This window comes from Stegostoma tigrinum, chromosome 2 (genome assembly GCF_030684315.1).
Source record: "Stegostoma tigrinum isolate sSteTig4 chromosome 2, sSteTig4.hap1, whole genome shotgun sequence".
NCBI classification, from domain to species: Eukaryota; Metazoa; Chordata; class Chondrichthyes; order Orectolobiformes; family Stegostomatidae; genus Stegostoma; species Stegostoma tigrinum.
Window position 1 is genome coordinate 42,707,411 of NC_081355.1, and position 25,340 is coordinate 42,732,750.

General features: G+C 41.6%; 1 protein-coding gene across 10 annotated transcripts in view; it reads right to left on the reverse strand.

The window, feature by feature from the left end:
• Positions 1-25,340, reverse strand: part of phactr1 (phosphatase and actin regulator 1) — a 537,086-nt gene that overhangs the window by 231,709 nt on the left and 280,037 nt on the right. For all 10 annotated transcript variants that reach the window (XM_059653713.1, XM_059653742.1, XM_059653702.1 and 7 more), the window contains one exon: positions 10,901-11,065. In XM_059653713.1, coding sequence (XP_059509696.1) covers positions 10,901-11,065 — 165 coding nt within the window. The remainder of the gene's footprint in view (positions 1-10,900; positions 11,066-25,340) is intronic.

Here is a 25,340-nt window from a genome sequence, read left to right on the forward strand (position 1 = left end):
AATAGTAACCTTCTCACTGATATTCAGCTGACATACCACTGGGATGATTCAACTCCAATACGTTATCATTGCCTTTGCCCAAACAAACAGAGCTGAATTTCAGTGTGCAGACCCGAATGAAGGCATTGATAGAAAAAGGATTAGAGGCTAAATAGTGTGGGAGACTTGACCCAGGACTGCATGCAGGAATGGAATTGGCAATATATATTTGGTAAATTTAAACATAACAAAAACAAGCTGGTTAGTATTGCAAATTTTGTTTTGTTTAGTCTGTAAATAAGGGCAATGGTTAAACTAAGAACTATGGTTAGCATAGGTGCAACTTCAGACACAGGTGCAACAGGCCACCTAAGCACAAGACCTTGCCAGAAGTTGAATCTTGCTGGTATTCCAGAAAAGTAACAGAATATTTATTTATTAGGAGACATGTAAAATAAAGTAGTTCACTTTTTCAAAATTTATTTAAATAATGTGCAGACTGTGCTGCACTCAAGCCAAACCATGTCAGGTGTGGTTATGAATCTCTCAGGCCATTTGGGCAGCAGTGAAAGACTGTAAAAGATAGTAAAAGTCAATACTAGTCTGATGCTCCATCATGCCAAGGCAGTATCCAGATGAATTGTGCCTATGAAGTATTTTACTCATTGAATAACAATTAGAATCAGTATATGGCATTGAATCATAGAATCCCTATGGTGTGGAAGCAGGCCATTTGGCCCATCGAGTCCACATCGACCCTCTGAAGAGCACCCCACCCAGACCCATCCCCTACCCTATCCTTGCACTCCCCACCCTAGACATTGGTCAATTTAGCGTAGTCAATCCACCTAACCTGTACATCTTTGGACTGTGGGAGGAAACCAGAGTACCCAAAGGAAATCCATGCAGACATGGAGAGAATGTATAAACTTTATAGACAGTTGCTTGAGACTGGAATCAAACCCTGGTCTCTGATGCTGTGAGGCAGCAGTGCTAACCACTCTGCCACCATGCCACCCCAAAACTTATAAGAATATCTGCTTTACAGATAATTCCAGTTTACGTATAGACAAATTTGAGACATTATACTCATATTTGAAGAAATGCAATTATCAGGCTAATAAATTGAGACATGAGAGCACGAGCCTCATTGACTTCACATCCTATTTCATATGAAAACAATAGACGGTTCTCAAGTCATTCAACTGATTGAAGTCTTGTTAGCTGGAAGAAGTTGAGCTCTGACTTTCAGGACTTGAGCTCCATTATCTGCTGTGATACATCCAGGAGGCTGAGAGCTACATTCGTACCATGTTCCAGAATGTGGTCAGCCAGAGCTTAAGAGTGTGCAAATGGCAAGGGAATTGGTTGCTACCAGTAGACAAGAAGGGCCAGACCACAAGTGCAGATTCTGCCAAGTGCATCTCCCCTTCTATCCTGAATTACAGCACAGGCCATGATTTTTCTCTTGGGACTGCAGACCAAGTCAATGTCACAGCATTATGACTTGCTTAGTTGTGTAGAATGGGTAGTGGAAAGCTAGAAAATTAGTCGTGATAGGAAATTCAAATCAAGGGAACAGCAAGACCTTTCTATGATGGACATGTCTCTAAGATGGTATGTTATATCCCCAGAGCCTGGGTGAAGTATGTCACTGAGTGCTGCAGAATGTTTTGAAGAAGGAGGTTGAATAGCCAGAGGCAAAGGTCCACAGCATTACTGAATAAACTAGTACTAAAAATTTCATGGTCCTGAAAGCAAATCTTAGGGAGTTACAAAAGGTGCCATGTGCTTATGAGTAAATAAATAACAGGACAGGTATGAGTGTAAAGATGGTGTAGTTAAGTTGGCTTAGGCTCCTAGAACATAGGGACAAGTCTGAGGGAGGTGGTACATATGGTACAAGTTGCATCATAACAGAGTCAGGATACAGATCTTCATCGGAAGTGCTGTTGAAGAGGATTTAACTCAGTTTGGCAAGAGCATGGGTGGGTACATCAATAGGGCTTCAGAAGGGAGACAGGCAAAACTGGAAACAGGAGATATAGAATTAATAAAAACACAGATCTATAAAGGATTTAATAAACTTCACTGGTACACCTTTATCATGAAGAGACAGTGGCATTCAGTATATACCACATACAAGATGCATTATAGAAAGTCACCAATGCTCCTCTGACACTTCTGCAGTCCCAAGAGAAATCCTGGCCAGCACTATAATTCAGGAATGAATACTGGACAGATGGGGAGGTGCACTCAGCAGAATCTGCACTAGTGGTCTGGCCCTTCTTGTCTGCTGGTAGCAACCACTTCCCTTTCCATTTGCACACTCTGAAACTCTGGCTGACCACATCCTGCAACATACTACAAATGCAGTTCTCCGTTACAATCTCTATTGCCTAAATGAAATGGACAGCAAGGGCATCAGAAAGTCATCACTACATACTCCCCTCAAAGTCACTCAGAATTATATTCTTTCTCCACTATCACTTGGCCAAAATCCTGGAACTCACAACACCACTGTGGATGTATCTACACCCCCAAAGACTGCAGTAGTTGAAGAAAGAAGCTCACCACCACCTTCACAACAGCAATAAGGGATTGGGAAAAAATGTTGGTCTTCCCATCAATACTCAATTTTAACAAATAAATAAAAGAAAACAAGTATGGAAGGAAGTGGAAACAAAGACTTGAAAATATTCAATAACGGAGCTGTTCAGTGATTGATGGAATGTACTTTAATACAAGCAAATTAGTTAATAAAGCAGGTGAGATCAGAGCAAGGATAGACGTTCAGAATAAAACAAAATGAAGGAAAACCCAAAGATGCTTTAAAAATACAGAAGGCGCGAGAGAATAAGGAAGGAAAGAGGAGGACTTAATAGAAATCTTAAAAAAAACCTGCTTGCAAAGTTAAAATTATGATCAGAGATAATGTGAACTGCAGATGCTGGAGAATCCAAGATAGCAACGTGTGAAGCTGGATGAACACAAGCAGCATCTCAGGAGCACTGCTGAAGGGTCTAGGCACGAAACGCCAGCTTTTGTGCTGCTTGGCCTGCTGTGTTCATCCAGCTTCACACTTTGTTATCTCTGCTTGCAGAGTTACATTGGTATCTTAATTAATCCATCTTCCCTAAAATGGTGACAATCCAAACATTGTAATTAAGGAGGAAGACTGTGAAATATTGGATAGTGAAAACATAGAAAGAGAAGCAAATTAAGGAGGTTGGCATCTTTGACAGTGAAAAGAATCACCAGATCTGGATGAAATGCATACTAGACTCTAAGAAAAATAAAGAAAGAAATAGCAGTTGCTCTAAACATCATTTTCTAACCTTTGTTGGCTGCAGATTATGGTGCTGGAGGAGTAGAAGACTGTTACCTCTATTCCATTGCTTAAAAAGGAAGAAGAGATAGAACAAGTAATTACAGGCCAGACAGCCATACTCTGATGTTGGGGAGTTATTTTTAAAAAAAGTTCCTGTAAAAAAATGACCGTAAAACACGTAAGACAATATATTCACTATGTCTCAGTACACATGGCAATAACAAATTAAATCAAATCAAAAATTCTTAGGTACAGTGAAAATTACTATTGAAAAAGGCAGAGAATAATCAATGTTACAGAGATCGTAGGAACTGCCGATGCTGGAGAATCTAAAATAATAAGGTGTAGAGCTGGATGAATGCAGCAGGCCAAGCAGCATCAGAGAAGCAGGAAAGCTGATGTTTCGGGTCAAGACCCTTCTTCAGAAAAAAACAATTAATCAATGTATTTAGTTGCTAGCAGAATTTCTGACAAATTTTATTGAACCTTTTCAAGAGTCAGTGATGCTAATATATTTGATGTAGTCGATAAATAGATTTTGGCAGGGCTTTTGATAAGAACTTGTATAACAGATGAGATATTGTCAAGGAAACTGGCTAGTAGGATCAAAAACTGGCTCAGTAGCTCATGGGACAAAGTGAATGATTGATTGAAGCTTTTGTGGCCAGAATGTAAGTTCCTTGATCAGCTGAATAGTGCAATTCTGCTCCTGTCTTTTGGTTCTTGAGGGCTCAATAACTTTGTTTTTCCTGTTATATACCTGACTGTAAAAGAAATTATTAAGAAGTTTGCAGATGACACAAATACAGCTGTCTGGCTGACGGGGAGAAGAAATGCTCCAGTTTACAGGAAGATAGCAACAAAATGATCAAGTAGGTAGAAAAATGGCAAGAGGAATTTTATTCGGAGAAGTGTGAGTTAATGCATTTGGGGAGAGCAAATATGGTAATGAAATACACAATAAGAAGTCAAATACAAAGAGGTGTAAAGAAGGAAATTGGAAGGCAAATCCAAATATTCCTGAAACTAGTAAAACAGGTCAATAAAGTACTTAGGGCAGCACAAGGGATACACTCCTTTATTACCTGAGGCACAAGTTATGATGACACAAATATGATGCTTAAACTATGTGAACCATCAGTTAGGCCACAGTTAGACTCTTGCACACATTTGTGTTCAACATATTACAAGAGGTAGTGATCACACTGCACGGAGTAAAGGAAATTTTTGAGAATGTCACCCGGAACTAATAACTTTAAAATATTGTTCCCTGAGATGTGAATATTGTTGACAAGGCAAGCGTTAGTTGCCCAATTCCAAGTCACAGAATCACTGAATCACACATAGTACACACAAGTTTGTAAAAGCAAAACTACACGAAATCTACACTAGCCCCACTTTCCAGCACTTCAACCACACACTCGAATGTTATGACATTTCAAACACTCATCCAAGTCCTTTTTAAAGATTGTGAGATTACCTGCTTCTCCAGCCCTTCTAGGTAGTGTATTCCAGGCAACTACCTCATCCCGAGTTTTCCTCATTGCCCCTCCAAACCTCCCACTTTTCACCTAAAGGTGTGCCCCCATATTTTGCTTTCTATTCACCTTGTTCAAATTCCTTAACAATCTTATACACCTATATCAAGACCCCTGAACATTCTCCATTCCAAAAAAACTTATCCAGCCTCTCTTTGTCGCTAAATCCTGGTGAACCTCCTCTGCAACCCTTCCATTTCAATCACATGCTTCCTATAGCGTGGTTACCAGAACTGCACAAAAGTACTCCACAAAAATTTTGTACACAACCTCCATGCTTTGACTGATAAGGGAAAGTGTCATATATGCCTTCTTAAATACCTTATTCACCTACCTTGCCACCTTCAGGAATTTGCAGACAAGCACCCAAGTTCCCACTGTTACTGTGAGTTTCCTCGTGCATTACCATCCATTGACTAGTCCCTTCTCTTGTTCCTTCTTCCAAAGGGTATCACCTCACACCCATCTACCCATCCATTTACATCCTCCTGTAATCGAAGAGCTTCTACTCACAGCCAACCACCAGCCAATCTTTGTGTCATCTGAAAACTTTATCATCCTCTGACATTCTCATCTACATAGCTAATACATATGACAAACAATAAGGGATGCAACACTAATCACTGTGGTACACCACTGGACACCGGCCTCCAGTCACATATACAGCCTTCTGTCACCATCTTCTGTCTCCTGAGTCGAATTTTGATTCAACTTGCCAAATTCCCCTGAATTCCATGTACTTTTACATTCCTTGTCAGTCTCCCACGTGGGAACCTGTCAAAGGTCTTGTTGAAATCTACATGAACTACATTGACTGTACTACATTCATCTGTATGCTTCATCTCCTCCTAGATTTCTACTAGATTCTACTAGATTTGTAAGGCAAGACCTCCCTCTGACATAGCCATGCAAATAATCTCAAATTGAACCTGGCCTCTATAAATGGAGATTAATTCTCTGCATCAGAACTTTCTCACAAAGTTTCCCTACCACTGATGTGGGATTCACTAGAGTATAATTCACTGTTTCTTCTCTACCACCCGTCTTGAAAAGTGGAACCACATTGCCTGTCCTCTAGTCCTCTGGCATTTCCCCTGTGGCCAGATATGAATGCGAAATCTGCATAAGAACATAGAATACAGAACATAGAACAGTACAGCACAGTACAGGCCCTTCAACCCATGATGTTGTGCTGACCTATTATTCTACTAAGAACAATTTACCCTGTGTACCATACCAACATAAGGGCAGCTTGATTTCCTCCCCTGTCTTCCACATCAGCCTGGGATTTGTTCACTTTTAAGCCTGTCATAACCTCCAATAACTCGCCACTCCCTATATTAACCCGCTCAAGAATCTCACAGTGCACCTTCCTGAATTCTGTACTTGTATTCTTCATCAAAAAACGAAAGAGAGAGAAAGCAATTTTTTTAAAATGTTAGCCTGACATCGTTTGCAGGTATCTATTAATAAAGATGTCTTTAACAACATGCTTGGAAAATCATACTAGGAGCAGCCAAAATGAACAAATGGCAAGATCCGAAAAATGAGATTTTTGAAGTCGAGAAAACAAGATCCAGTTTTCCACTTAAGGTTTGAACAGCAAGATTAGAATCTTACTAGTAAACAGCAAGAGGCCCATTTGTTGACATTTATATCTCATTAGTTCCTAATCTTGCCTCAAATTTTGAAATTTTCTAGTCTCTCATGTGTCAGAGAGATGTCTGACAGCACCAGGCTTCCCCTTGCTCATTTAAATGGTCGTTGGATAAACATATGGATGATAATGGAATAGTGTAGGTTAGATTGCCTTCAGATTGTTGCGTCAACCTGTGAAACCATCGAGGGCCAAAGGGCCTGTACTGCACTTGAATGTTCTATGTTCTGGGCCTTTCAGCAGTCCCCAACATTCTGGAGTATGCTTCCTGGGCAGTGACTGTCTGCACTTTCCTGTCCACAGAAACTGCCATTGAACCTGTACCAGTCTTACTACATCATGGCACATTACTAACTCACTTAGAATACAATTCTACCCTTCAGTTCCGCAATATGGAATGGACTGTCACTGTGCAATGTTAATATTGCTGCCAGGTCACTTCACACACAGGGACAGGCATCCATCTCAAACACTGAAGTAGTATGTACTTTAGGGCTCTCTGCTGGCTTCCTTAGCACTCACTCACTCCATGCCTACTTGGATGCTCACACCATGTCTACCTGGTTTTGCTTTCCTTTTTTGCACTTTTGATACACCATTCAAAATTTAAAGGCACACTGTACTTCTGTGTTGCCTTATTGTTTAGCTCAGATACAAAACCCAGACATCTTGTCACAGTTGTCAGCATTGATCAGTCAAAAATTTGAAAGCATTGCTGCTTAGCACCATGTTACATCCATGTCACACATATACCACTTGCCAGCAGCTTAAGTGACAAACACATTGCATATGCTTCCACCAAATGGCTTGTCTCAAAGTTTAAGTGAAGTAGTCTTTGCTCAAGTCAAGGGTTTCTCAGCCAGTTATGCCAAAGTCCAGCATTCGATCTCAGTTTAGGGGATTGAAAATGGTCAGTTAGCTGCTGATAGCTAGAGTCAAGGGTTCTGCATCACTACAGGGACTGGGCCACAATCAGACCTGCAGATCCAATACAATCAGTCAGGGAATTCACTGTAAATCAGTTAGGGAAACGGCAGAGAGATCAGCCAGGGGTCTAATTCACTTGTCAGTCAAATTGTTTGTCCAAATTGGTGAAATGTGTGGGCCACACAGGCCTGTGAGTTCATTCACTAAAAGTCAAATTATCAGGGACCACTGCTAAATTTGGGATGTTGAGGAAGTGGAGGATTATTGGCAACATGCTGGGATGCAGGGGGTTAATAACTATGAGAACAGGCAACTCAACATCAAAGGGTGGAAGATGACAATGTATTGAAGGATATGGGTTGACAGGTTGGGGTGTTTGTCATTATGGGCACACCTAGCCGGGGTGATGCTCCATTATTAGCTCAGTTTATGATTCACTCTGCCAACATGCCTTATGTTGACTTCCATCCTCATCCGAGTCACAAAGGTACAATGGAAATGGAAAATATTTATGATCATATGCAGAAAGGGCAGCATTTTTTTTTCTGTCTGAGCACATTGCTCACAAGTAGAACCAATCAGAGGCCCTTCATGGGGCAGATGTATTAATCAGGTGCTCACACTGTACAGGTTGAAGACATCTATGATCATAGTCCCGTACATTCAGTGTCGAACTATACAAATACTGGTCACAAGCAATTTTCAACACGTCATTGGTGATTACAGATTGATCATTGCCGACTCTGTGCAGCAGAAATCATCCCTGCCAACCTTTAAAGTCGGGTCTAGGCCCGAAACGTCAGCTTTTGTGCTCCTGAGATGCTGCTGGGCCTGCTGTGTTCATCCAGCCTCACATTTTATTATCTTTAAAGTGACACTGTTGGCTGCAATTCACAAAGGCATTCTAAGGTCATATAGGTTACTCAAAGGCATGGAACTGAATTCATTTCACTCTGAACTATAAGTATTCATCAACAATTTACCTGCAATATTGGATTTCTAAGTGATGTGAGGGTTGAGAGTGGGAGAACAAGGCTATAACAATTCTGACATACTTACAATCTCCTTCTGTATTTGTACATATGACTTATATTGCATTTATGAGAACAAGGTCCCCTATGTCAAAAATCAATCCAGAGGCATTCTGTGGTCCTCTTTGTCAGAATCCACTACAGAGGATTATAATAAATTGTCATTTGTGTATGATGCAAATGCTGACTGCCAACATTGCAAAGAACCTCAGATAACGCAGTATAGAGCTAGATGAACACAGCAGGCCAAGCAGCATAAAGAACCCGTTCAGTTTCTAACATTCCCTACACAGATTCAGTGGAACCACAGCTAATGGATACAGACACAGCAGGGGTCATCATTATTGTGGCTGTGATGTTATGGAAGTGAGATATATTGCCATTAAAGACTGCCAATGTCACAGAATCCACAGAATCCCTACAGTGTGGAAACAGGCCAATCAGCCCATCGAGTCCACACCAATCCTCTGAAGAGCATCACACCCAGATCCAGCCACCTGACCCTATCTCTGTAACCCTGCATCTCCATTGACTAATCCACCTATACTGCACACCCCTAGACACTATGGGCAATTGAGCACGTCCACCTAGCCTGCACTTCTTTGGACTGTGGGAAGAAATCAGGCACCCAGAGGAAACCCATACAGACAGGGAGAGAATTTGCAAGCTTCACACAGACAGTCATCCAAGAGTGGTATCAAACCTGGGTCCCCAGCGCTGTGAGGCAGCAGTGCTAACAACTGAGCCACCATGTTGCCATCAGGATACCAGATCTATACCATCTGCTGTCAAATTTCAGGGATGGTGGGCTGTCCTATCCTAATGGGTGTTAAGGTGACGGCGTTGCAAAAATTTTTGTAGAACAGGCTGCTTCCAAGGCACAACTGTGGACCTGTGTTTGATCTCAAAATCCTGGACCCACAAAGCTGTTACCAATGAAGTTGTGCCACGTCACACCATTTCACCTTGTTTTCCAATGACAAGATCAGTGCTGCAGCACAGGCAGCAGACTTTGCCAACAGCGCTGGCTTCCTGCCAAGTATAGGGCAATACAGACTGCATTCACATTGCTGTGAGTGCACCATATGATAAAACAGAGACTTCACGATCAGAAAAGGTTTCTATTCCGTTAATATACAGGTCATCCGTGACAAATCAGGACCACATATTAAAAGCCTGTGCCAGATACCTTCAAAGCTGCTATGACACCGATATTCTTCAGCACTCTCATGTTCTGGCTAATTGACACCTGGGTTGAACAGATGTGAGCTAGGTTCAGTTATCATTCATTGACTGTAAATTAATTGTTTCTTGAAAGGCAAGAAGTGCCAGTTTGTTTTCTGAAGCAAATGCAGCACTTTTGTTTGTGTTTTTTTCTACTCTTTTGTTGTTGTCCAATAAAAGTTAATGATTTCAATTTTTTGAAGGTTTTCCAGCAATATGATGTTCCCACATTGAAAAACAACAAGATGTTATTTCACACTGTGTGTCAGGAAAAGAGAAATACTCTCTAAAACAAGATTCCAACATGGTATGGCTTGGGTAGTTTGATTCGTATAGCTGCAGCTGTAGTCTGATAGTGTTGATTAGACAGGCGATGATGTCAAATTGTAAATTTGTAAATTTACATTCGTAAATTATTGCTTTTTCATTTCTCTCCTTTATGTGTACTCAGAAGGCAGTTCCTGTCTAGCAGCACTTGTCGTGGTGCGCAGGTGAGCTTTAAACATACAGTCCCAGCAATAGCAAGTACTGCTGCTGTCAGTGAAGTCAAGTTGCTGAAAACATGGTGCCATAAAGGTTTGGTGGAGATGTAAAAAGGTAAACAGCATAAATTGCATGGAAAGTCTGTCGGGCCCACTGATGGAACCCTTCCATGAAACCTGATTGGTATTTAAGATAACCTTAGAAAGCTCAACAGTCTATGAGAAAAAGCACTTGTTGATGAAGGTGATACAGTGATATATATACAATAGGTGATATAAGTGCAATAAATATAGAGTTGCTAAGTGGCACTCCTGGAATAGGGAGGCTCATATGGAAAAAAGTTAACATACTCGCTCAGTAGAAATTTATTTTTTATGTTAGTAACTAAGTCGTCGTTTTATTCCAATACCCCAAAGGCAAAGACTACACACAAAGGTGATAAGTATATAGTGTGCCTGTCAATTATGAAACGTACATATTAAGCACATTGTGGATGGGTGAGAAAGAAATTGATGGAAACAGAAAACAGAATTATTCATATGCTGAAGAAATAATTATTCCACCAGACCATAAATGAGCTTAGCAGTACAGAGATTGTTTATCCATGAAGGTTTCCTCCCAGTCCAAAAAGATATGGGTGTTACTATTTTGTCAGTCCAAATACCATATTCACTTCTGTATGGCTCACCATATTCAAACTGGTGAAAATAATTTGTATGCATATGCCTACCTGCAGATGTCTGTTTAAACTTTTCGCTTTTCTTCTTTCTCCATTTCCATGGTTTAAACAGCCTCCCTAATGTTGCAAACTTGCTTCTTCTCCTGATGGGTGGTGTATGAGTACCTGGGACCAGTGACTCTGAACGCATTGCAGCCAGCCTTTCTACTTCTTCAGCTGGATTGAGGAACAAAAGAGAAAGCTGAGCAATGTTATGTCAGAGTGTTTAGTGAGGTTATTTACCATCACTCCCATGTCATTAGTGTTTCAACTGTAAATTATTATTTGGAATTTCCCAATAAAGCTAGCTGCCTACAACATGAAACAAATTCCATCATGAATATTACAAGTCCACAGTGAACTCTGTCTATCCAGAGCTCACTTGTAATCTGTCACTTTTTCTACAGCCTGCCTTCCTCCCTCCCTGCCCATCTTTCAATCTCGCCACAAGGTATATTGTTCTCTGGATTAGTCTATGTGCTTGAGAGACAAGCAAGAGGCAGATGGAGTGTCATTTTTAAGATGTCACTGCATTTTCATTCTATTATTTCTTTTTAATCTATAACTGTAATGATTTTTGTTTCTGGTTGCCACAAACTGTACATCTTGCAAGTATCAGCCTTCATCATTTCACAGAAAAATAACACGAGTCTTTTTAGCCCCTCCTAATAGCACATACTCTCCAATCCACGCAGCTTCCTAGTAAACCTCTACTGCACCCTCTTCAAAGCCTCCACATCCTTCCCATAATGTGGTGACCAGAATTGAATGCAATGCTTTAAGTGTGGCCGAACCAAAGCCTTATAAAGCTGCAACATGACATCCTGCCTCTTGTACTCAATTCCCCGATTAATAATGGCAAAGCATGCCATACAACTTCTTTACCACCCTATCTATTTGCGTGGCCATAATTTTTTAACCAAAGAAGCACTAAATGCCTGCTTGAATGCCTCCATACAACCTGCATCTACCACACTTCCAGGCAGTGAATTTGATACCCTAACTATTCACTGAGTGACAAAGTCTTTCATCATTTCACTCTAGCTTCTCACTTTAAATCCTTCTCATCTTGATCTAGTTTCTTTTTTGAGTGGAAACAGTTTCTCTCTGTGTAATCCATATGCTCCATTTATAATTTTGGAAACCTCTATCAGATCTTCTCTCAGCCTTCTTCTCAGGGGGAAAAGTATTAAGTTCTTCCATCTGTTGTCATAATTGAAGATCTTCATCCCTGAACCATTCTTGTAAACTGCTTCTACACTCTCTCCAATTGATTACATCCTTCCTAATAATGCGACACCCAGACCCGCACACAATACTCCAGATGAGATCTAACAAGTATCTTATGCAAGTTCACCATCATTTCTTTGCCTTTTGTACTCTATGACCCTAAGCTACATTGCAGAGGATTTTTTAACGGTAATGGTAATTTTAATTGGTAATTTAAATGGTAATTGTTGCTCTGCCTTCAAGTCTCTGGATCAGTTATTCTCAAAAGAAACAGATCTCAATCTATTGCACCCTTGTTCTTGGATACACTCTTTCAAGAAACAAAGTCGGTGTGAGTTAGTGGGAGTGTGCAAATATGAGGGAAGTGGTGGTTTTAAGGAATATCATGGAAACATTTATAGTTTGGCAAATACCAATAAAATTATTTTAACATCTAATTTGAATAACAACCACTTTTTATTTATCACACTGAAATGTGTAAGACCACAATTCATTTTTTTGAATCCTTTCACTGGATGAGGGTGTTACTAGCTAGGCAGCATTTATTGCCCATCAGAAGATTTCCCATTCTATTGTGTCTTGAGAGCATGTATCATGCCAATTTATCCAGGCAAAGTGAAGAAGGAAAGGGCTAGCAATAGATTTTTATGTGTAGCCCATGCAGCCACACAGATTTCTGGGATTTGTTCAAATTCACAGAACTTGAGTATTGTGGTAATCATGGGGCAGAAAGTGCTGATGCTGTTTATCAGTGGTAATGTTCCTATTGCTTCTATTTGTTGCTACTTTAGCATTTGAATTGAATTGAATTAGCTTTATTGTCATGTGTACTCAAATGAGTAGTAAATAGTGTACAAGTCACCACTTACGGCCATTTTAGGTAGAATAGTCCCGAGCTTCCCCAGTTACAGGTCTCAGAAAAATGAAGAAGTAAAAAGTCCCGTGTTGCAGATTTTAGGAATGAATTATAAAATGGAGAAAAAAAATGTTCAGAATAATAGTCTTCCAACCTAATCCATGCTGGCACCTAGACTCCAGACTGCGCCAGGCTTCAACTTAAGAGTTCACGAGCCTGGACTCACCTCAAGAGCGGAAGTCTATGCTGAGGCCATGCCAGATTGAAAGACTGCCCCACCGGGGCTGAAATACTGCCACGTTGGGCCACTGGAAGATTGCCTTGCCAGGAACAAAAGACTCAATGCTGGGCCAGCACACCATCATGCTGGGCCGGGCTTCAGAGAAATCTTATATTCTGTCCTTGTGAAATGCGAGGAATGAGAGTTGGGGACAGGCGAAGTGTGTTGGTGGTTAGAATTGATTCAGAGTAGGCAAAATGCACCAATGCACTATAAGAATTAATGGAGTCAGCTAGGAGGAACATTTTCTTAACTGGTTAACACTTATTACAACATTGAAGTATACCAATATCTAGAAAGGAAGAAGGCAGGTCAGTGTTATCAGGTTGAGGCTGTTTGTCAAAATTAATTCAGACCCACTTACACGTGCTACTCGTTTTGAAAAAGGCTTTCAACCAAAATTCCTCAATCCACTTCACCAAAACAGATTGGACTAAAAGTTAGAAAATGCTAGTTAGCAGGCACAGGGAATCTGATTATCTGCATCTAATGGAAGTGACACATCAGCATGTAAGTTTTGTGCAAGGCATCTGCAATCAAGGAGCTGGAAGCCTCCCCATGCAGTACAGCATAGTTCTACCACTGTGAAAGTGCCGAAAAATCACTAAATTGTGGCTTGATTATTTAAATTACCTGAATGCAGGCATCTGTTTTCAAAGCAACTCCTCAGAAACCTCCCTCATGATGGGAAGGTGTCAAGAATGACATCCATGTCACCCCCTGGTTGACTGACATGTCCTACTTCCACTCCTGCCATTAAAGGAGCTGGACAAATTCACTGCAAAATTGAAAGGGGACCAAGGTTGCGAAATAAATATTCTAAAGTATACAACATTTCAAAAAAATCAGGTAGAACAGAAATGGAGGACAGATAGAAAAGGATGAGATAAGGACATCTGTGTGAGAAAGGATTTTGGCTCAGAAGTCAGTAAGTACAATCAGTAATGGCAGAAATCAGGAATATTATATTGATTGTGGTAGATTTTAGGCATCATCAAAATAATTTTAACATTGGACACTGCATTGAGCAATAAATCATTGGAATATATAACAAAAAGATAATTTAACAATCATGGAGATCATTAACCTTCGTCCAGGTTGAAGAAATTCTATTGGCCAAGGTAGTCTTGAAGATGACTTCACAGGATACTTTTACAACAGTTTCCAGGAACAATAGATTGTAGAACCAAGAGAAAAAGACTAATTTAGATCTGGCATTGTGCAGTGAGGCTGAGGTAATCAGAAATCTTACAGAAAAAGATCCTGTGGGTAAAAGAGATCAAAATGCAATTGAATTCTATGTCAAGTCCGAAAGTGGCACATATGACCCAGAAACAAAAATGTGAAACTTAAACAAATTTAATTACATAGGTACGAGGGGAGAGAAAACTAACATAATTTGGGTAAATAGTTTGAAATGTACGATGAGATTTGAAAAATCGAAAACATTTAAAGAATCAAAATTAAACTGCTCAACAAAAACTACATTCCATTTTAAAAAAACCTCAGCAAGAAAGATCCCCCATGGTTTACAAGAGTTTTGAAGAAAGGATATTTTAAAATTTGGTGGGTGTCACTGGTTAGACCAACATTTATTGCCAATCCCTATTTGCCCTTGAGAAGCTGCTGGTGAGCTGCCTCCTTAAAACACTGCAGTCCGTGTGGTGTAGTTGCATTAATAGGGCTATTAAGAAAGGGTGTTTAGGATTTTTACCCACCAGCAATGAAGAAATAACAATATATTCCATAACTCAATGTTGTGTGGCTTCAGGAAAACGTGTAGGGTGGTTATGTTCTCTTGAACTTGTTATTCCAGGTAGTAAAGGTCATCTATTTGGAAGATGCTTTTGAAGGAGGCTGGGTAACTTGCAGTGTATTTTCAGCTGGATACACACAACTGGTACAGTGAATTGGTAGAGGAAGGAGTGAATGTTAAATATGAAATGTAACCCAGGCTGTTGTGGGAGGCAAGGAAGGAGATATAAGGGATTTGGCTGTAATTTTCGAATCCTCTCTAGCCACAGGTGAGGTGTCAGAGGACTGACAAACTACTGGCATTTTTCCATTATTAAAGGAGCAAAAAGGATAGAACAGGAAATTATATGCATGTTAGTCTAATGTCTGTGAATATATCTGGATATGTCTGCACTTGGTGACATAAAGATCAATCAGGAATAGAGGGAATGGATTTGTTAAGAAAATGTCAACTTGAGAGGTCCTGTCCAAGAAACTATGGAGAATTTCTGCAGTGCATCTTGTGTGCACTGCCAACAGAATTTCACCAAGGCTCATCAGATAGCACCTTCCAAACCCATGACCATTTCCATTCAAAAGGACAAGGGCAGCAGATACATCGAAACACAATCACCTGTTAGTGTTTATCCAAACCACTCACCATCCAGACTGAATATATAACAGAGATAACAAAGTGTGGAGCTGGATGAACACAGCAGGCCAAGCAGCATCTCAGGAGCACAAAAGCTGACGTTTCAGGCCTCGACCCTTCATCGGAAAAGGGGGATGGGGAGACGATTCTGAAATAAATAGGGAGGGGGGAAAGCGGACCGAAGTGGATAGAGGAGAAGATAGGTGGAGAGGAGAGTATGGGTGGGGAGGTAGGGAGGGGATAGGTCAGTCCAGGGAGGACAGACAGGTCTAGGGGGCGGGATGAGGTTAGTAGGTAGAAAATGGAAGTGCGACTTGAGGTGGGAGAAGGGGATAGGTGAGAGTAAGAACAGGTTTGGGAGGCCTCATTAAGCTGGGCTGGTTTTGGGATGCACTGGGGAGTGGAGAGATTTTGAAGCTGATAAAATCCACATTGATACCATTCAGCTGCAGGGTCCCAAGCGGAATATGAGTTGTTGTTCCTGCAACCTACGGGGTGGCATCATTATGGCACTGCATGAGGCCCAGGATGGACATGTTGTTTAAGGAATGGGAGGGGGAGTTGAAATGGTTTGCAACTGGGAGGTGCAGTTGTTTATTGCGAGCCGAGCATAGATGTTCTGCAAAGCAGTCCCCAAGCCTCCGTTTGGTTTCCCCAACATAGAGGCAACCACCTGGGTACAGCGGATGCAGTATATCACATTGGCGGATGTGCAGATGAACGTCTGCTTGATGTGGAAAGTCATCTTGGGATCTGGGATGGGGGTGAGGGAGGAGGTGTGAGGGCAAGTGTAGCATGTCCTGCGGTTGCAGGGGAAAGTGCCAGGTGTGGTGGGGTTGGAAGGGAATGTGGAGCAGACAAGGGAGTCGTGGAGAGAGTGGTCTCTCTGGAAGGCAGGCAAGGGTGGGGTTGCAAAAATGTCTTTAGTGGTGCGGTCGGATTGTAGATGGTTGAAGTGTCGGAGGATGATGCGTTGTATCCAGAGGTTGGTGGGGTGGTATATGAGGACGAGGGGGATTCTCTCTTGGTGGTTATTGCCAGAGCGCGGTGTGAGGGATGAGGTGTGAGAAATGCGGGAGACACGGTCGAGGGCGTTCTCGGCCACTGCGCGGGGGATGTTGCGTTCCTTGAAGAACAAGGAACAACTGCGCCTCCGAGTCCTTAAACGACATGTCCATACTGGACCTCCTGCAGTGAAATAATGATTCCACCCATAGGGTGCAGGAACAGCAACTCATATTCCGCTTGGGAACCCTGCAGCCCAATGGTATCAATGTGGATTTTATCAGCTTCAAAATCTCCCCTCCGCCCAACGCATCCCAAAACCAACCCCGCTCGTCCCCACTTCCCAAACCTGTTCTTCCTCTCACCTATCCCCTCCACCCACCTCAAGCCACACCTCCATTTCCTACCTACTAACCTCATCCCGCCCCCTTGACCTGTCCGTCCTCCCCAGACTGGCCTATCCTCTCCCTACCTCACCACTCATACTTTCCTCTCCATCTATCTTCTCCTCTATCCATCTTTGGTCTGCCTCCCCTTCTCTCCCTATTTATTTCAGAATCCTCTCCCTATCCCCCTTTTCTGATGAAGGGTCTAGGCCCGAAACGTCAGCTTTTGTGCTCCAAAGACGCTGCTTGGCCTGCTGTGTTCATCTAGCTCCACACTTTGTTATCTCGGATTCTCCAGCATCTGCAGTTCCCATTATCTCTGAATATATAACAGTATGCCTTCAGTGCTACCAGTCAAAATTCTGGAACTCTAACCTAACTGCACTGTGAATTTAACTACACCAAATGGAATGCAGCAGTCCAAGATGGCAGCTCACCACTACCTCTCAAGGGCAATAAGCGCTGGCCCAGCCAGTGATCGCCACATCCCATGAGTGAATGGATAAAAATGTCATTTCTGCCAAATTTGATTGATTTTATTTGAGGAAGCAACCAGGGTGTTATTTAGGGTACTGCCCTTAATGAATAAAGGGTAAACTGCCATTAAGAATACATACGGGGACACAGAGGGAACATGGGAAGTTTGAGAAAGCTAAAGGAATTGGAGGGGTTTGAAGCAGCAATGAGTGCATGGAGAATATGGCATGAGAAGTATGAGAGGGCATAAAGGGGAACATTGGTTAGATGTGAGCTGAGGGTCTGAGGGTGGATGGTTTGATCATCTCAAATTTATTATTAAAACTGGGCCGATATCCCTGTTCATGGAAGCAGGCTTGTGAGCCATCAGCCTGGCCATTCAACTACCCCATTTTCACCTTGAAGCCACATCAGTAGGCTACTGGGTCAGCACCATTTTGTCCCACTCCTAGCCCCATCCCCTTTCCAGAATGGCTGAGGGAACCTTTCTAACATCCAGCGCAATGAGTTAGGCAAATAGCATTTGACTTTCATTACAAGGGGACTGAGTACAAGAATAACAAGTGCCTGGAATAACTGAATAGGGCACTGTTCAGACCAGAGAACCGCATATATTTTTGTATTTCCATATCTAAGAATGGCATTGGAGAAACTAGTTTTGCTAGATTGGTTTCTTGGATGAAAGGGCTGTTAAGTAATGAGAAGTTGAAAAAGTTATGCATATATTTTCTAGATTTCCAAAAAATGAACACTGAATTTAATGAAACATGCAAACTTCTGAAAGGGCTTGATAAGGGAGATAATGAGTGATTGCTTTCATTGGCTGGGGAATGTTGCACTTGAAGACACATTCTTGGGGTTGGTATAGACTACTCAGACATACATGAGGAGAAATTTCTTGACGCAAATGATTGTGAATCTTTGGAAATTTCTCCCCTAAATGTTTATGAATTCTATATTTATTTTCAAGGCTGAGATAAATGGAGTTTTGGTTCCTCAGGGAATCAAAGGATATGAGGCACAGATAATATTTGGGAGTGGAGGCTGGAGATCTGCTGCGATTGTACTGAGTTACTACAGGAAGCAGTATGATTTTTGGAAACTTCTGGAGACAGTGATAGAACATAGAACATAGAACATTACAGCACAGTACAGGCCCTTCGGCCCTCGATGTTGTGCCGATCTGTCATACCGATCTCAAGCCCATCTAACCTACACTATTCCATGTACGTCCATATGCTTGTCCAATGACGACTTAAATAAACTTAAAGTTGGCGAATCTTCTACCATTGCAGGCAAAGCGTTCCATACCCTTAATACTCTCTGAGTAAAGAAACTACCTCTGACATCTGTCCTATATCTTTCACCCCTCAATTTAAAGCTATGCCCCCTCGTGCTCGCCATCACCATCCTAGGTTTTGCTCTTTCGAGCTTCTCTTCAGTTATCAAACTGTTGAATGTGCTGAGAAAATAATCCCAGTCTGTAAGAAATAAGTAAATATTTCCAGAAGTCTGCTGAAACTATTTGCATTAACCAGTGATTTCAGAATTGAAGCATGCAGTTCAACTTTCCTGTGAATAAGCCATGGCCCAAGGATTCCGTAAAGGCCTGGTATCATTCATTGAAAACTGTTTGTTGAACTGGCAAATTACAATTCCTTTATTTTCTCATTTAATTTATCCCTAAACTATGTCTGCCTATCTCTCTGTCTGTGTGAAACTGGGGATTATGATCAAGGGAGATAGCACTTTAGATCATAGACATTAATCAGATACTTTGTTTTTAATAATAGTGTTAATTTTAGTTATGTTGTAAACTTGGTGTCCAAAATTTATTCATAATGTCTGGTTAGGAACAACTAGACAGCTTGGAGGGTGATTCAATGTTTTAATTTCACTGTGGTGGCTCAGTGGTTAGCACTGCTGCCTCAATGTGCCAGGGAGCCAGGTTCAATTCCAACCTTGGGCAACTGTCTGTGTGGATTTTGCACCAGGTGCTCTGGTTTCCTCCCACTGTCCAAAGATGTGCAGGCTAGATTGATTGACTATGCTGAATTGCCCATAGTGTTCAGGGAGGGCAAGATTAGGTGAGTTATAGAGGGATAGGTCTGGGTGGGATGCTCTGAGGGTTCATGTGGACTTGTTCGACCAAAGGTCCTGTTTCCACAGTGTAGCGATTCTATGATCAATGATCCCCTTATCTAAGGATACATATTGGCAGCAGAGGCAGTTCTGAGAAGGTTCACCACTTTGGTCCCAGAGATGTAGGGATTTTTTTTGTGAGGAGATGTGTGGATTGGCCTTGTACTCATTGAAGTTGAGAAGATTGAGAGGAGACCTTATTGAAACATTTAACATTCTTAGGAACCTTGACAGGACAGGTACTAACAGGTAGTTCCCCGTTCTATAAGGTCATACTCTCAGACAAAAGGGCCTGCTTGTTTAAGGCAGATAAGAGAAGCAATTCCTTCTCTCAAAGGGTAGTGAATCTGTAGAATTCCTTCCCATAGACACCTATCAAGACTGGTGCATTAAGTATATTCAAGTTTGAGACAGGCAGATTTTTTATTCAATAGAAGAATCAGGGTTTATGTGGGAAAGGACAGGAAAGTCTTTTATCATTGTATCATCATATCAGCCATGATCTTATTGGATAGTGCAGCAGAATCAATGGGACCAAATGGCCTATTCCGCTCCTATTTCTTATCATTTTATGGTCTTGCATCCATACATCCTCATTCTTATTCCTCTGACTATTGGAAATAATATCCTTGTATCTACATTGTTTAAACCACTGAAGTTTTGAACTGGCTTTTCAACGTACCATCAGCAAAAAAAAAAATCCTTCTTCTGCAACAGAATCTGTCACAACTTATACTGGATGCCATATTTGACTCAATGGTATCACTCAAATTGTTGGTCCCACGAGAGATTTGAGCACCAAATCTTGGCTGACATTCTGCCAAAGGGATTTGTTAGCAACACACAACTCCAAGGCACACAGGTTTGACCAGATGTGGTGGATAATGGTTTCGTCTTTGTGAGGCTGACTGGAGCGATAAAGTATATCTCTTGTACCAAAAGTGCTCACTATTCCAGAGTTATCCTTGATGCAAAGACAATCTCCAGTCTCTTTTGACTGCCGAGAACTGACTTCTTAAATACCTTTATGCTGTCTTCTTCGCTCTCACTTCTAAATTAAGTGCAAGGAGTTCACTGGCTTTTTTGTCACTAAGCTTGGGACATTCAGCTGCCTTCCTTCCTTCCCCTTGCCCATCAAGGCACACTTTTTGCAAGGTTTCTCCCTGTCTTAACACTGAATTAATTTTTATCTATTCTTTCTTATCTCCTCTCTTGCCCTTTCAAAGATCATACTCATCACAAAATCCAACTCCTGTTCCCTTGATCTGATTCATATTGAACTGCAGGTCATATAACTTCCCTTCTTGATTTCACCTAACATTGTAAATGGTTTCTGTTCCTCTGACATGGTCTCTAATCTCTATGAAATCTGCGTTCATCACCACTGTCAATACAAAGAAACACAGAAAGAAACAAAGAAACAAAGAAACTTACAGAAAAAGAACAGGCCCTTCAGCCCTCCAAGCCTGCGCCAAACAAAATCCTCGGTCTAACCTGTCATCTATAAATAAAATAAAACAGCATCTGATGTCTCTGTCTATCCAAACTATTTTCTGATCTTCAAAGAATGTTTCATCTCCAAAGTCATCTGAACAGAAACCACTTTACGCACACACGGTCCCTGCTGTCTCCTCTATTTAAGAGAAGAAGGTACTCAGCATTTTCATGTTCCGCTTAAATCACCCCTTGACATATTCCCACTCTTCGAAAAACTTTTAAAAATGAGTTGCTCATTTGTGACTGAGCACCTACGCCAACCATATCTATTTATGTGAAGACATGGGCATCTGTAAATTTTAGCACCGGCTCACCTCCTGCATTATGGGGAAGGGCAGGTCATTCAAGCAATGGCAACAAAGTGGTATGGTAGACTGGGACAACTCTCTTTAATTTTATGATCATTATTACAAAGATAAGTATAAAAGATGTGATTTATTACTTGAATTTAGTTTCTACTAGCTGCCATTGTGAAATTTGAAGCAACATCTCCAGGGAATTGGCCTTAGCCTCTGGATTGCTACTTCAGTGACATTACCACTCTGCTATCACCTCCCACAACAACATAGTACTTTTCACTTGCCTGGACAGGTGCAGCTCCAAAACTACACTAAAGGCTCAATACCATCCAAATGTAAATAGACTGCCTAAATGCCATCTATCCACTACTTTGAGTATTCACTCACAGGTAGACTATCATAGATCATTGAATCCCCACGGTGTGAAAACAAGCCCTTTGGCTCAACAAGTCCATACCAACCCTCACAGCATCCCATCCAGAACAATTCCTCTATAATCCACCTAATCCACATATCTCTGAACACAATGGGCAATTTAGAATGGACAATTCACCTAGCCTGCACATCTTTGGACAGTGGGAGGAAAACACAGTACCCAGAGGAAACCCACACAAACATAAGAAGAATGTGCAAACTCCACACTGACAGTTGCCTAAGGGTGGAATTGAACCCAAGTCCCTAGCACTGTGAGGCAGCAGTGCTAACCACTGAGCCACCGTGCTCCCCAGATTCCCACTACCTCTCTCACTATGTTTGCAAATCATTCAGATTTCCAATTTCTCTCACCCTTCTGTCGCCAAAAACCTGGGTAATTCTCTCGATGTGCCCTAGAAACTATAAGAATGGTGTATTAGATTTAGTAACACCTAATATACCAAATATTATTAAGAGCCCCATGATCCATGAGTACTTGTCCAATGAATATAATAAAATCAACAAATTCAACGCAACATTTGTAAGGGAGACATTTGACACAGCTACTAAGATTCAAGGTTATGGGAAGGCTGACTTCAATGTAAAAGATAAGAAATGTCCACAGTTGTAGGGATTGTAACAAGGTCAGCCAGATGGACTCCACAGAATGAGTTCCCTGACATGGGCCATTATTCTGGTCCAATCAGAGAGACCCAGATGACATATAAAACTGGGAGCATCAGAGATACTGAGACTCTGGTGCCTGACTCTATATGACGTAGTTCTATAACCAAGGACTATTGATGTGTAAATTAAGGATGACTTTGTGATGGGATACCAGCTCCTGTGGACTTATTTTGGTGACGACAAGGGTAAAGGAAGATCCTGAAGAAACTAGCTCACAGCAGTCGCACTGAGTTGTGGTAAGCATTTCTTACATCATGCCTTTGTTTGGGAAACTTGATTCATTCAATCCTGTTATCAAGGAGTGGGCCCAATATGTGGAAAAATGTGTTACTTTTTTTTACCACAACTCTGTGACAGACAGAAAAAACAGGTAATTCTCCTGACAGCCTATGGTGCTCCAGAATTTTCTGCCATGATGAGCCTAAACTACTCTAAGGCACAAATGCTAAAACCATTCAAGACTCGACTGACATAATTAAGGAATGTTACAACCCGATGCCTCCTCTAATTCTGAGATGCTATCGCTCTTACTCAGTGATTTGAGAATCAGGGGAATCCACACTGGCGTTTTTGACTACGTTAAGATATCCGGGAGAAGTCTGTAAATTTGGTTTAACCTTCAGTGAGATGCTTAGAGACTGTCTGGTATGGAAGATTAATGATGTAACTGTGCATAAACACCTGCTACAGCACTACAACTGGCTTTACCATGAGAAAATGCAGTAAGTGGAGCACACAAGTTGCAGGGTATTCCGATGGAAGTGGACACCATCACCAGTCCAATTGAGCTCGGGGAACATCACTTCAGTTCAGGCAGTTGCATAGCCTCATTGAAAATATATCCAGGTCAGGGGCACTCTAGGCTAGCCTACAGCAAAGCCCTAAAGCAAAGCTAAGCCTTGGCCAAACGGTTAAAATTTTCTTTAGGATACTGGCCAGCAAGCCATTGTAGTTGTTGCTGGAATACAGACGCAAGACAGAAAAAGGGTCCTACTTAGAGTCACAGAGTTGTACCGCATGGAAACAGACCCTCCAGTCCAACTCATCCTCGCCGACCAGCTATCCTAGATAAATCTAGTCCCAGATAGCAAGGTGTAGAGCTGGATGAACACAGCAGGCCAAGTAGCGTCAAAGGAGCAGGAAAGCAGAAGGCCTCGGCCCTTCTTCAGAAATTTCTTGTTATCTCAGATTTTCTAGCATCTGCAGTTCCTACTATCTTTAAATCTAGTCCCATTTTCCAGCATTTGGCTCACATCCCTCTAATCCCTTTTAAATGCCTTTTAAATGTTGTAATCGTACTTGCCTCCACCACTGCCTCTGGCACCTCATTCCATACACATGCCATCCTTTGCATGAAAAAGTAACACATTTCGTCCCTTTTAAATCCATCCCTCTCACATTAAATCTATGCCCCCTAATTTTGGATTCCCCCACCCTGGGGAAAAGACCTTGTCTATTCACCCTACCTATACCCCTCATGATTTTATAAACCTCTACCAGGTCACCCCTTAGTCGCTAAAGGTATAGGGAAATAGCCTATTCAGCCTCTTCCTATCGCTCAAACCCTTCCATCCTGGCAAAACCTTGTAAGTCTCTTCTATACGCTTTCAAGTTTCACAACATCTTTGCTATAGCAGTGAGACCAGAACTGCATGAAATATTCCAAAAGTGGCCTAACCAATATCCTGAAGAGCCACAACATGACCTCCCAACTACCAAACACCACCTCCAATTGACCACAGTTGACTAAGATAGTTCATAGGCTAGTATCCAGGGTGGTATCCAGGAGAGTTCATACCCTGGAAAGTCTACCTACATCTGATTTGGAACAGTTAAATTACTTAGCAACATCAAAATCAAAACCCATCAAGTTAAATGACATAATGACATTGTGACATAGTGGTTAACAATTCTACATCACAGCACAGCAGGGACGTGAGTTTGATTCCAACCACAGGTGACTTGGTGGAGTTGCACATTCTCCCAGAGTCTGTGTGCTCCAGGTGCTCTGGTTTCCTTTCACACTCCAAAGACGTGTATGTTAGTTGGATTGGCCACACTAAATTGCCCAACACATTCAGGGATATGCAGGCCAGTTATGTTAGCCATGGGAAATGCAAGAGTTATATGGATGGGGTGGGTCTGGATTACTGTTTGGAAGGTCATTGTGGACTCAATGGACCGAATGGCCTTCTTCCGCACTGTAATGATTTTATGATTCTAAAAGTCTGGTTAAATGGCCATCCAGTTTTAATGGAGATCAATACCAGCACTGCCATATCAGTGATCACCAAGCCAGTTCATCATAAAATTTGCTCTTGTTTCCAGCCCTTAACTGCGCAAGATCTTAATGAGGCTGAGAATCTACACCAGGGAACCTTTACAGAATAAGTCTAGCTTTAGCTCGGGTCACTTTTGGTTCAGTTACCAGTGATTGGAGTAAAAAGCTTGGGCCCTGGATTAACAGAGTGAAATTGGTTGTAAAAGGTTCACATAGTCCAGTGATGCCACAAGCATGGAACTCAGAATAGGGCGATTGATGAGACTTTACTACAAGCCCCAAATAGTCAGCGGGAAATTGAGGAGCAAATGTGTAGGGTGACACAGATAACTGTAGGGTTAATAAGGTTGTAATAATACGGGATTTTAACTTTCCAAACACAGACTTGGACTGCCATAGTGTTAAGGGCTTGGATGCGGAGGAATTTGGCGCGTGAGTACAAGAGAACTTTCTCGATGAATATGCTGATGTCCTACTAGAGAAGAGGCAACACGTGACCTCTTGGGAAATAA